The sequence below is a fragment of the Pempheris klunzingeri genome, chromosome 18 (genome assembly GCF_042242105.1).
Source record: "Pempheris klunzingeri isolate RE-2024b chromosome 18, fPemKlu1.hap1, whole genome shotgun sequence".
Classification (NCBI taxonomy): Eukaryota; Metazoa; Chordata; class Actinopteri; order Acropomatiformes; family Pempheridae; genus Pempheris; species Pempheris klunzingeri.
The window spans coordinates 3119273-3133111 of record NC_092029.1 but is presented as its reverse complement, the minus strand read 5'-3'; the positions used below and the strand labels follow the sequence as shown (position 1 = coordinate 3133111).

The following is a 13839-nucleotide window of genomic DNA, read 5'->3' as shown; positions in this document are numbered from 1 at the left end:
GAAGCAGTCTGTTATTTTGGACCTGGAATTATCATATTTAAAGATGGCATGCTGGGAAATCAGCTGAGAACAAGTAGAGGGGAGGAGATTGTTCTAAAAAAAAATGCATCAGCAGGGGAGGATGCTGTGGTTCAGTGTGAGGATGAAGGAAATGAGTCAGTGATGCTTTTCAGATGAGTTATCTGCCCAACAGATGATGTGGTGAGACAAGAGAAGCTTCTTTGGCAGAGAAAACTCACTCGGAGATGGCGGACTTGAAGGTGAAAGTCTTGACTAACCAAACAACCAAAACCACAACACACATCCTGTTCCACTGCGGTTCCAGGTTGTAACTGTGACTTCTTCATAAAGTGGTTTACAAGTTTTGAAAACATGGTGTTCTGACTTTCTGTGCACAGGAGAAAGATTTGGTATTCCAGCTTAAAGCAGCAGTTGGTATCTTTTTGTTAAAATAGCTTTTTGTCATGTCTGCTGAAACTATCGCTGTATCCTGGCAGCAGTACATGAGACAGATAGTTAGTGAGATCTTCAGGTTCCTTTGGCTCCACTTCACCTGGAGGAGTCTCTAACACTTCCCTCTCCTGTGGAAGCTTTTAAACCACATACCGCTCTGGTCGCTGTGGTTAACCTGCACATGCATGCAAGAGGAGCACAACTGAAAGACGTGTCTCAGCCCAGCCACAAGAGGGTGTAACAGGCTTTCTGACATGTGGTGGTGGTGTCAGGTGTGCTGTGTTCATTACTACAGTGTTTACTTACACTGCTGTTTTAAATGAGCTGCAGCTAAATAAGAGCTGATGTTGGACTTGGAGTTGTGACATTGTTGGTATTTAATAAGAGATGAGGTTTGGGCTAAATGTGTGATGGCTGTATTAAGGGTTTAGAAAACGTATTTTATCTATCTATGTGGCTTGTGGTTCATAATAGTTTAGATAGGGGACACAAAGAGACTTCTCTCGGAGTCAGAATTGATGTATTATCATCATCAGGTAGCTCTCAGTTTCAAGGTGGGATGAGCTAAAATGATAAACAAAACATCTTGTGAAAAACATCAACTACATTTCCTACCTGATGAAAAGAAAATGACAGAAAATACAGGGCTCTTACCGGTTTCCTTAAAAAAAAAGCACAGGAGACAATCACCACACTGACAGTAGTTACTTCTAAGTCAACTCAGCACACACAAGATGGCACAGCAGGATTCAGTTTGGGAGCCGAGAAGGAGAAAGAAAAGGAGAAGGACAAGGAGTTGGTCTCAACAGGTGCCATTTTAAAGTAGGCGCCATCAGGGCCTCAGCCAATCAGCAGCCACCACCTGCAACTCAGGACACTGGACAAACAGAACAGCACCACCCTCAGGCAGGGAGGAAACACAGCAACCAGTTACCCAGAAACACATTATGACCATAACAATGCATTTAAAAACACTATGTGCAGAATCACCAACAATGTGTGAGCACTTGAGAAGCTTTGTTGTGAATAACACTGACACAAAGTCTGATATTTACTCGTGTTTTAGTCCCATTTGGTCGAGTATTTGCTGATTTGTAGCTCTGGTTTAAAGTTTGCTGGTGTTAAAACCCTCATGTGGTTTCATGTTTGATTTTTAAGCCCTGCATCTATGATTTGTGCTTATTTCTTTCTCTAACAGGAAGCTCCATCCAGGCTTAACTTTCTCCGCAACAAATCCTGTGAGAATGAACAAAAGAAAAGCTTAAGCTCCCTAAACAGAGGCGTGACTAACTTTTCCTTCCATTTCCAAGTTGTGTAAGAAAACGTCTTTGACAGAAGAAAATTACAGACAGTGCTGGATGAAAGGTGATGGAGAACAAAGTTGAAGGGTCGTTTGGGAATAAAACATTTATTGTGAAGATCTTTGACCCCACTGGAATAACTTGGTTTGTACAGTATAAGACTTTCTCCATGTGAAGTCGTGTGAGGTCAGCTATAAATTTGATCCAGTAAAGTTTATCATTCACCAGGGTTAACAGTGTCTAGGTAAAGGCTAAATCTGAGATAGTATGTGTATGCACATAGAGTCACCATTAGTTTGGTGTAGTAGTTTGATGGTAACTGTCACTAAAGTGTTCAGGATCCTAAAGATGCTAAATTAAAAGTGTTTTTTCACTGCTGGTGGTTGTTTCTCAGCCTTGTGTTTGCAAAGTTCCCCCTAAAGTCGCATGCTGAAGTAAATGTTGTGCAGTGTGTGACTGAGTTAGAGATTCCTCCTAGATTCTTGCTAATGCCGTTAGGAGGCAAAGAGGGGAGGAGCATTTCTGTCAAAGATTATAGAGATCAAAGATTATAATTACAGTCATGACAAGAAAAGACTCAAGGACAAGTACCTCAAATTTGTAAATGTGTGAACATAATTAGTTACTTTCCACCACTATAAGACAACCAGCAGGAACCTGTTCATGTGAAACTTTACCTCATCTCTCCTTCCAACCTTTGTACAGACTGAACTCCAAACAAAGCACCACTGGAAGGTGATAACAGCTGTGGTTTACTACTTTGTATGTTGATTTTATTCATGCAATCCCCACCCTTGGGCAGGAGTGTTTCCCTCACTGGCGGTTACAAAAGGCATCCTTCCTGATCAAACACACTCACACGGCGAAGGGGCAGTTATACATTTAAAGTCATGGGTATATTAGAGCTTCTTCTCCAGTCCTGCAGTCCTGCCTCCCTGCTGGGGACTCTGGTGGTCCTGCTGCTCTTCTACTTCATCACCTCCAGCTTCAGCTCCCACGAGGACAGGAAGGAGCCCCCAGGACCGACACCACTTCCCCTGCTTGGGAACCTGCTGCAGCTGGACCTCAAGAAACCCTACAACTCATTAGTGGAGGTGAGGCAGGGCTATAACAGCAGCTTTCTTGTAGTTTGTTGCTTCTGCTCGTCTTTCTTATGCGGTCTAAGAAAATATCATAACGTTATGCCCCTTGTTTTTAGCTTTCCAAGAAATATGGGTCAGTGTTCACCGTCTATCTGGGACCCAAGAAAGTGGTGGTCCTGGCAGGATACAAGACGGTGAAGGAGGCACTTGTTAACTATGCTGACGAGTTTGGAGACAGAGATACACTTAAGATTTTGTATGAATACAATAAAGGACATGGTAAGGAAAGAAAAAACACAGAGCTCTCTCAAAACCTTTCGCTGGGTTTAGTTATAAACAGTTAATCATTGGTGTTGAAATACTTCCAAGGGGTTTTGTGGTCCAATGGGGACTCGTGGAAAGAGATGAGGCGCTTTGCCTTGACGAACCTCAGAGACTTTGGGATGGGAAAGAAGGCATGTGAGGACAAAATCACTGAGGAATGTGACCACCTCATTGAAGTGTTTAAGAAATTCAAAGGTAAATGTCTAATTATAATCAACCGCAATATGAGCGACAACCTGGGTTAAAAAAAAAAAAAGCACAAAAACATTCCTGTTTGTCTTGTTGCAGGAGAAGCTTTTGATACGACCCAACCAATGAACTATGCAGTCTCTAACATCATCTGCTCCATGGTCTACGGCAGCAGATTTGAATATGATGACCCAGAGTTTACATCCCTGGTAGATCGGACAAATAGAAATATTCAACTTGTGGGCTCACCTTCACTGCAGGTATCATTAGTCTGGGAAAACATGCATGCAATATATAAAGCAAGCAAGACATCATTTCAATGTTCACCTACCATTATTATTCACATTTTTTTAACAGGTGTACAACTTGTTCCCATGGATCGGTAAATGGTTTGCTGACAAGAAGGAATTTGAAAAATCCATGACTGCCAATAAGAAACAAAACTTTCGCTTGTTCAGTCGTTTGAAGGAGACTCTCAATCCGCAGATGTGCCGAGGCTTTGTGGACGCCTTTCTGGCCCGAAAGCAAAATCTGGAGGTTAGGAAGTGTATCAGAGTTACCATTTAAAGTCCATTATTATGTGAAATGCACTTTTTAATGTCTATAAATGTTTCCCCACTGTGTCTAGAGACCCCCAAACTATGAGAGACTGCTCCATTTCTCCGTACGAAAACACGCTGTTTAGATTTGGCTCCATTTATGATGTCACAAAGGGATCTGCTGATCATGTGACCTCCTCCGTCCTTCAGCAGGCTGCGTGCTGAAACCCTCCAGAATCCACCTCGCTGTCCGCCATTGTTTTTATTGTTAACACGAAGATGTCGGAGGCGAGAGAAAAGCATTTCTTCTGAAATGGAGCGTTCAGGCAGAGGCAGAAAACAAATAAAACAATAAAAAGCTAATTAAAATAAGTTATGAAGCTCTATTGGTGGAAAGCCACAGTAAACAGTGATGTTTTAAGGCCTGATTTAAATGTGCTGACAGTTTCAGCAGAGCTCAGGTGTTCAGGAAGCTTCTTCCACAGGTGGGGAGCATAGAAACATTGATTTGTTTTAATAACTGCATTGATTCATCTTCACCTGCAGGAATCTGGGATTACCAACAGCCACTTCCACAATGAAAACCTCATGGCGACAGTTGGTAATCTGTTTGCTGCTGGCACCGACACAACAGCAACTACACTGAGATGGGGCCTTCTGCTTATGGCCAAGTATCCAAAAATACAGGGTGAGGAGCTTCAGACGCCCACAACAGTCCAAGCAACGATACCGACACAAAAATCATCCTTAATGAATCAAAAACGTTTCGTCTTCCAGAGCGGGTCCGGGAGGAGGTCGGCAGGGTGGTAGGGAGCCGTCAGGTGCAGCTGGAGGACCGGAGGAACCTGCCCTTCACCGACGCCGTCATCCACGAGACTCAGAGACTGGCCAACATCGTCCCCATGGCGCTTCCTCACAAAACCAGCCAAGACGTCACTTTCCAGGGTCACTTCATCAAGAAGGTCAGACTGAGCAAAAGGCCTAGTATGGAAGAATGAATCAAAAACCTGAGAAATCAACAATTACAATGACACTTTGAAATACCGATGTTTGTAAATGTGTTTGTTCTTCTTTATTAATCTTTATTGCATTAAAGTAACTGAACATCAGCTCTATTCAGGCAAATGTTACTGCGTTGATTTTAGACTTTAATTCTGGGTCAACATGAATCTGGATTACTTGTTCTACCAATTTATAATGACACCTAATCACACAGAGGAGGAGCAGTCCAGCTCACTGTGGGTGTGAATACTACTGCAACTTTATTATGCATTCTCAAAATGTATTCATCTCAGTTTATTCTTTGTTCACTTATTCATTAATGATCTAATTTCATCTGTTTCGTCCTATTTGGTCCTGCAAAATACTAGGACTTTGCACATGGAGAGCTTTTCAGTTTGTGTATGGTCCACAGGGGACCACAGTATATCCTCTGCTGACGTCGGTCCTGTACGATGAGAGCGAGTGGGAGAAGCCACACACCTTTTATCCCGCTCACTTCCTGGACAAAGATGGGAAGTTTGTCAAGAGAGACGCCTTCATACCTTTTTCTGCAGGTCGGTGAACTTAACCATCACCTCTTCGTGTTCGCTCTCGTGCAGGCGTGACATGAACGTTTTCCTCTGTTTTCTCTTGCAGGTCGCAGGATTTGTCTTGGAGAGAGTCTGGCCAGGATGGAGCTCTTCGTCTTCTTCACCACCCTCCTGCAACACTTCCGTTTCTCTCCTCCACCCGGAGTTTCAGAGGATGAGCTGGATCTGACTCCACGCGTGGGCTTCACCCTCAACCCGTCACACCACAAACTGTGTGCTGTTTCCTGTGTGTGAGCAGGAGGACGTGACCGTGTCGCACTGAATATGTTCAATATCAATGATTTAACAAACAAAATGTTCACTTTACAGTTATCACTTCTTAATCATAAACATGTAAATACAGATGAGACCAATTAAATTGGTCATATCACTCTTATTGAGCCATGTAAATATTCAAGAATTCGGCTCAGCAGCAGACTGAAAGTCGAACATTTGACCCAAAAATGAAAAATCAAACCAGACTTTCTATGCAGAACTTATGACTGTCTGTCTTTTATGCCTGCCGTTGATTATGGAGATGTTCTGTATCGTTACACCATCATTACTTCAGCAGCTATTCCTTGTTTATCTTACATTTCATATGTATGTCGACGCTTTCTCTTACTGCTTGCAGACAAAAACCTCACATCTCTTCTCTTACTGATATTTCCCAGACACAGTATCATATCACACACCCATGTTCCTTTAACCCTCTTTTCTGATTGAAATAAAACATTAACAGTTAGTGAGAAGAAACAGATGTGTAACATCCCGTTAATCATTGCCTGACCTGTTTTATTTTGAAATAAATCCACACCAGCTCCCTATTCCTCCCTATATGTCACTCTATACCTCCTCTGTTCTCCTGCCAGATTATCTTTGTTCATCTTAGTGTTTTCGCTGCTTTCAGGAGTTACTTTGAGTGTTTGTCTCTGTGGTTTCTCCCACGCCTGAATTAGTTTGCTGGTTTCAAATGGATTTCCTGCTCTGTATGATCGCCTGGCTAAGACTTTGGAAATGTAACTTGTGCCCTGAGCCTTCCTCTGCCTCTGGGTGTCTGATCTGGCGAGAAGCAACAACAACATCAGCAGTTACACTGAACCCAGCGCTCTACGGTAAAAGAGAGGCAACACAAAACCAGATGTGATAAAAAGTTATTTATTAACAAAGAAAGTAGTTTGCTGCAGAATACCATAACTACAAAGGAGCAGGGCCTGTGAGTGCAACACCCCTGCACCCAGTGTAACTACACAAAGGGTTTCTGAAGACTGTTTCTAGCATTAAGCCGTACCTGCATCAGTGCCCAGGTAGCAAATGAGCGCCTCATCAACAAATTACAACAACAACAAAGGACTGTTAACGATTTTTAACTACAAGAAGCAGAGAAAACAGGCACAAGTGCTTCAGCCACTGGATCAAGTATCACAGTCTGAACCAACAGACAAACACAGTGTGCAAACTATCCAGTTGGCCAGACTGGTGCTGGTGCTGCTCCAATTTGGACCAACCAGGACAGGACAGGGGAGGGGCCCCTAAACCCCTGGACCAGATACTCTGCTTCACTAAAAACTCTACGTATGGTCAGAGTCGATAGCCACAGCATGGTGAAGTAAACTATTACTGGTTCGTGTGTCTCTCTCTCAAACTGCTTGCAGATAACGGAGTCACCCTTCCATGTTTATTTCCTCTTTTTGTGACGGGGCTGAGAGGTGTAACCAGCAGATGGAGCCACGGGCTGGTGGCAACCGCTCCCCGGTGCTGAGGGGCAGGACGAAGACGTGGGGGTTTGCCTCACTGCTGTGATGCTCTGTATTTCCTCTCAGTTGTCGGAGGCAGGCTCTCTGGGCTCACGTTGGTCTTTGCAGGTGCGACGTCTTGCTCGGGCACACTCTTCACCTATTTTATTTTACTTTACAGTACCTAAAAATAAGTGTATTCTTGGTTATGATTGTGTTCTTTTTTGTCAGTTGTGTCTAAACAGAGAGCAACAGAGAGAAAGGTTTGTGTAAATGCATGAGGTTATTGATAAGGCCTCTGTGTCTGCAGGGTTGTTGATTACCTCATGATATGAATTATAACTGTTGTCTGTAATCCACCAGATTTCTCTCCACGTCATGTTAGACTTCTTGGTCCAACCTTGATGTATTTTACTTCCCATAGTGACTCAGGGTTTTACTAACATTAGGTGTGTGCTCATCTGGCAAAACTGTCTGATTGTCTGTTGGACCTGTTCTTAGTAACAGTGGCACGTTCCAGGGACTGATAGTTGGAGCTACAAAAAGTAATTGTTCTTGTTAAGTTAAGACAACCCTTTGACCTTTGTGACAATGCTAATAACAAAAACAGTCTCCTTCAGCAGCATGCATCACTATGTCTAGATAAGGAAATGAAAAACAGGCCTGTTTTTAGAGGCTTGTAACGAACAACAGTGAAACAACATAAGTCCTGGAGCTTCCTGAGGCTATAAGTCACAGCTTTCATGTGAGCCGTTAGCTCACCAGCGACCTGTAGTTCACCAAATAATGAGAATTGGTGCTCTAACGCAGTAAAGTTAATGGAAAGTGTTTCCCAGAAGGCCGACTTTTAATGTGGTGCTGATATATTGTTTTCTGCTGTTTACATTCCCCCAGATGCAAACTATATATAATATATAATATATGTATATATTATTATATTTTATGTTTAGTCCTGTCCTCTTCTAAATATAATTACCTGTATACTGTATGTATATGTGTGTACTTTAATTACAAATTAAAGGAACCTTGAATAAAATGAGTCCATGGTTGTGCATTCCTGGCTATAAATTGTTTATTTAGGGAGAAGGAGGTGAAATGCTGACCCCCCCCCCATGTTTTTGGAGCAGGTGGCCAACTTTTACACATTGCACCTTTAGACAATTAATTATTGATGATGATGCCACAGAGCAGACAGTCACCTCTTTTCAGCCACTACGCACAGACCCACAGTCACATAAGCACCACAACAAAGTGCAAACAAGCACTCTAAAGGTGTTGTCAGACCAAAGGCGTGGTGAATTTTGGAAAAGATTAGACATTAGTAGCTTGTTTTGGTGCCAATTCGCCCTTTGTAAATGTTGAGTCATGCCTATCCAAATGTATTAACCCCTTTAGAGATTTAGGCACTAAATCTCTCTGACTCGATTAAATGATAAGTAACAAATAAGTGAACTTTAACCAGGCGTTTACGATAACACTTGTGCAAAGGTAAACCAAAAAGAACCCTGACCTAAAAATACCTAACAACCTTTTCCACATTTTGTCCCTCCCCTTCAACTGACACCCACAAAAGGTACCTATCATTACTAAAATGCTCACAGAGCCAAATGCTCCATAAGGAATCATATTTTATCTTAAAGTCATGGGGATATTTGATGCTCTTCTCCAGTCCTGCAGTTATGCGTCCCTGCTGGGGGCTCTGGTGGTCCTGCTGCTCGTCTACCTCATCTCTTCCTCCAGCTTCAGCTCCAGCGCAGACAGGAAGGAGCCCCCAGGACCAAAACCACTTCCCCTGCTTGGGAACCTGCTGCTACTGGACCTCAAGAAACCCTACAACTCATTAGTGGAGGTAAGGAAGTGGCTGGAATTAAGTATTTTTTCCTTTAAGATAAGTAGTTCTGTCCTCTCATGTCTTTCTTTTATACAAAAATACATCATGACATTATATTACTGTTTGTAGCTTTCCAAGAAACATGGATCAGTGTTCACTGTGTATTTTGGATCCACAAAAGTGGTGGTTCTGGCTGGATACAAGACGGTGAAGGAGGCACTTGTCAACCATGCTGATGAGTTTGGAGACAGAGATCCGTTGCTGATAGCAGACGAAACTAATCACGGCCACGGTAAGCACACACACCAAATCATGCCTCTAATCTGTAAGCAATATACTTTATATAATCTACATGATGTAAAATATGTATATAACTAATCACGTATCATTCATTTATAAATAAAAATCACCATTTAAACTGAAAAAACATTTAATTCTAGGGGTTTTGTGGTCCAATGGGGACTCTTGGAAAGAGATGAGGCGCTTTGCCTTGACGAACCTCAGAGACTTTGGGATGGGAAAGAGGGTGTGTGAGGACAAAATCACTGAGGAATGTGACCAACTCATTGAAGTGTTTAAGAAATTCAAAGGTACTTTTTTAAATTTTTCATCAGACGTACGACCTTTTAAACATTTGTTGTGATTTTGATTTGTCTTTGCTTTCCCTTGTTGCAGGAGAAGCCTTTGATACGACCCAATCAATGAACTATGCAGTCTCGAACATCATCTGCTCCATGGTCTATGGCAACAGATTTGATTACGATGACCCAAAGTTTACATCCATGGTAGATCAAACAAATAAACGCATTCAACTTTCGGGCTCCCCATCAGTACAGGTAGCATTACCTATTTTTATATTGCTCTAATTGTAGATGAGGAATCGTCTCATTTTTCATCTATTTGATGAAAACTAACCAACTAGCTTGTTGTACATATCTAAACAGATATACAACCTGTTCCCGTGGATCGGAAAATGGGTTGATAACAGGACAGAAATCCGAAAGATTACCGACTTCATTGTCAAAGAGAACCTGGTGATGTTCCGTCGTCTGAAGGAGACCCTCAATCCGCAGATGTGCAGATGCTTTGTGGACGCCTTTCTGGTCAAAAAGCAAAATCTGGAGGTTAGAAAATGTATCATTCATCAAGCAGATATTATCAAAGTGTTATATCTGAATTGATTTCTTAATGTTTAAGTCTCTCTTGGACCGTGTGGTGCACAATGGTTCAGATTAGATTATTCAATATCTTTTTAGTTAAAGGCTACACATTTGTTTCAAACAAATCTGAAAATTGCACTGGATTCATAACTTTATAAAGTTTCTGTGCCCATGTCTTCTGGCTCTTTGAGAATATTTTTAACACATTATATATTATATAAACATATCGTTGTTGTGTTTCTAATGCTTGGTCATGGAAGGGAAAAAAAGGCCATGTGACGAAGCTGTTGGAAGCTGGTGAAAGATCATGTCCTTGTCCTCAGACCACAAACTCCAAAACTGGAGAGTGGAAATGTCATGTAATGTGATTTGTTGATGTTTTGGACCAGATTTATTTGAATAACCGTGCTCATACAACTGTGCATGTAGGAATCTGGGACTACTAACAATCACTACCACGATGACAATCTCATGGTGACAGTCCTGAATCTGTTTGCTGCTGGCACTGATACGACAGCGACTACGCTGAGATGGGGACTTCTGTATATGGCCAAGTATCCGAAAATACAGGGTAAGAGCACAGCCATGAAACATAAGGACACCACACTAGCAATGTGTTTACAATATGAGAATAAACGTCATTAAGTAATAGACATAAAGGGGGAAAGATAAGAGTTTATCAAGTAACTTTGTCCTTACTCTCGTTGCATCTCCCAGAGCGGGTCCAGGAGGAGCTGAGCAGGGTGGTAGGGAGTCGTCAGGTGCAGCTGGAGGACCGGAGGAACCTGCCCTTCACCGACGCCGTCATCCACGAGACTCAGAGACTGGCCAACATCGTCCCCATGGCGCTTCCTCACAAAACCAGCCAAGACGTCACTTTCCAGGGTCACTTCATCAAGAAGGTCAGACCGACGCAAACACTTAGACTGTAGGACTTGAAAAAAAAATTATTTAAAAGGATCAAAATGTGAATGAAATAGTTTGTTGAGTCCTTATAATCAACTCAATCACAAATAATCAGGGTCAGATTCACTGAAGCATGCAGGTGATGCAGGTGATGCAGGTGATGCAGGTGTGCAGCATCTTGGATCAAACGTGGATTGTATTCAGGTTTGTTGGTTCTGTTCGAGGTTTTTGCCTGATATAATATCTGATGCTGTCTCATGTGGGTCCAGACCTGCGTCTTGAGATAATTTAATATAAATTCATATAAATAGTTATAAATTGGTGAAATATAAATAAAGATTGATTGATTGTGGCGCTGGTCGCTGTCGCATTTGGTCCTTGACAACATTCTTCATGTTTTCCATCAAAATGTGGCAAAGAAACATAAGTTCTGTGCTCCTTAAGATACTTGTGTGGTTTGAAAATAATGCCATTGCTTAGCATATAGAAAAGCTTTTTAATTGCTGTATGACCTACAGGGGACCACAGTGTATCCTCTCTTGACATCCGTCCTGTATGATGAGAGCGAGTGGGAGCGCCCACACACCTTTTATCCCGCTCACTTCCTGGACAAAGATGGAAAGTTTGCCAAGAGAGACGCCTTCATGCCCTTTTCTGCAGGTTTGTGAGCTCAGCCATCGCTTCTCGTCCGTGTCCGCTCACCCGGCAGATGACCTGAAGCTTTTTGCTGTCTCCCGCAGGTCGCAGGATTTGTCTCGGAGAAAGTCTGGCCAGGATGGAGCTCTTCATCTTCTTTGTCACCATCCTGCAGCATTTCCGCTTCACTCCTCCACCTGGAGTTTCAGAGGATGAGCTGGATCTGAATCCTCGCGTGGGCTTCGTCCTTAACCCTTCACCCCATAAACTGTGCGCTGTCTCTCTTATGTGAGGAGGAGGAAGGCTTGAAAGTGAAGGCTATTGTAGCTACAGGAGCTAATACCATTGTAGCTTTATTTTAGACACACAAGTCCATATTAATACGAAAAATCTACTGCATGTATCATTCCACAGTGATTAAAACACATAGACATCTCTCACATACACACGAGTGTCACCTTGTGTCACTTTGTGTGGGCTCTTCCTGGACTCGATCTTGCGTTGCCTGTTTCCGAACATGTTAAAGTGGTCCTCCCACTTTCTGAAAGCACCCCCATTCACAGTTAGTAGTTCTCCTTCCCTGCTGAAAACAGCTGAGGGCAAGAACCTGAGTTGTTTCTACTGTCTGGGGTCAGACTTCCCAAACTACTCCCACACTGAAATTGTTGGCTCTGTAAACACAGAAGCTGCTGTCCTTCCTCCAGTGTTGGTGTCCATCAGGGTCTTGGCAGCCGCCCGTGCAGCGGATGCTTCGAACATCCTCAACCTCTGCTATGCATGAAAGTAAAGTTTCATGCAGTAAAGTTATTACGGAGGGTTTAGAACAAGGGTTACAGCCATGTTCTCCCAGTTCAAGCTTGCTAAATGTTTGAGTTTGCCTGGTCTGTCAGGAATTCTACCCAACCAGCTGATCCAACTTATCAAACATATGAGGGTTATTGCCCTCCCTGTCAGTGCACTGGAGTCACATGTTACTGTGGGGGATAACATGATCCACATGGTCACTACACTGCAGGCAGAAGAGAAGAAGTCATGAATAGACGTGTCTGAAGTGAGTAGGGAATTAGTGCCTAATGGGAAAAGGGCCCACCTTGTCAGAACCATTTGTTCTTGCTCGTCCTTCCCTTGCATCTCCACACTCTGTGCATGTATGATAACTGATAAATAGTTGTATATATGATACACGATGAATAAAAAGACCACCGCAATTTTGTCCCCGTTGTTTTGGATCAGACTTGTTCTGCTACACTTGTTGTGGTAAAAATGAAAAGTCCATAAAATGTCTGTCGTCATAGCTAGGACCGAAAGTCAGGACATCTCGACCTCTGCAGCATCAATCATTAAAAGAGATGAGGTGCTTGGCTGTGGCAAACCTTTGTTGATTATTGTCATCATTAGAGACTCAGTCATGAAACGAAACGGCAATGAAAACATGAAAACATGAAAACATGACTTAAACAAATGGCCTCTTGCTCATACAGTGTCGCAATGTGTGACAGTTAGACTGGGTTCAGTCTCCTGTTTGGCTGGCTCACGCTGCTCGGGTGGGTGTGGCGATCCTGATGAGATGTGTTGTGAATGTTCTGCCTCCATCATGAGGTTTAATGGTGCAACAGCATCTGTAACCGTGAGCCGGCAGATTGGCAGAGCAGAGAAACGCTGCATGCATGATAAGCTTGCTGTAAAGTCATTTAACCATGCCAGACATTTCGCTACTGTCCAGATAAGGTGCTACAGGGACTTTATCAGAGCCTACAGGGCCTGAAATATGAACTAAAACAAAGTGCTCTGGGTCTTTTTATCTTAATGATTCAGTACTAGCATGATAGCTCTTCCCACTTTCATATTGCCTACATTTTTTTACCCAGCGCTGGCAATAATACAACCCATCTCCTGCCACTTTCATGACACAGGAATATAGCAAAGTAAGCACTTCCTCCTTCCCTCTCAAACAGTTTAAAACAGTCTCAAGCTGTTTCTAATCCAGAAAGCAAAGTGCAGCGACCAGAATCAAAGAGCCATAAAGTTGATCGCCGATCAAAGACCATCTGGATGCTCTGATAAGACTGTAGATAATAGTAGTACACACAAAGGCCACTGATCATCCTCAT

General features: G+C 42.7%; 1 protein-coding gene across 2 annotated transcripts; it reads left to right on the top strand.

Moving 5' to 3' along the window:
* Nucleotides 1-2641: 2641 nt before the first annotated feature.
* Nucleotides 2642-12922, top strand: LOC139217528 (cytochrome P450 2K1-like). 2 transcript variants are annotated; one of them, XM_070848854.1, is made up of 14 exons: nt 2645-2848; nt 2953-3115; nt 3206-3355; nt 3449-3609; nt 3707-3886; nt 8865-9044; nt 9156-9318; nt 9467-9616; nt 9702-9862; nt 9971-10150; nt 10616-10757; nt 10904-11088; nt 11611-11752; nt 11833-12922. In XM_070848854.1, the coding sequence occupies exons 1-14, from the start codon at nt 2645-2647 to the stop codon at nt 12018-12020; spliced, it is 2349 nt and encodes a 782-aa protein (XP_070704955.1). In that variant the 3' UTR covers nt 12021-12922. The 2 variants fall into 2 exon arrangements, with proteins under 2 accessions (XP_070704957.1, XP_070704955.1); XM_070848856.1 differs by lacking the exons at nt 8865-9044; nt 9156-9318; nt 9467-9616; ... (4 more) ...; nt 11611-11752; nt 11833-12922 and adding exons at nt 4435-4576; nt 4666-4850; nt 5303-5444; nt 5527-6241 and having other exon boundaries at nt 2642-2848.
* The last annotated feature ends 917 nt before the right edge of the window (nt 12923-13839 follow it).

Coding starts and splice junctions, on each gene's coding strand:
- LOC139217528 (XM_070848854.1), top strand. CDS start 2,645: ATGGGTATATTAGAGCTTCTTCTCCAGTCCTGCAGTCCTGCCTCCCTG. Junction 3,116..3,205: donor TGAATACAATAAAGGACATG/GTAAGGAAAGAA, acceptor AATACTTCCAAG/GGGTTTTGTGGTCCAATGGG. Junction 9,319..9,466: donor CGAAACTAATCACGGCCACG/GTAAGCACACAC, acceptor ATTTAATTCTAG/GGGTTTTGTGGTCCAATGGG.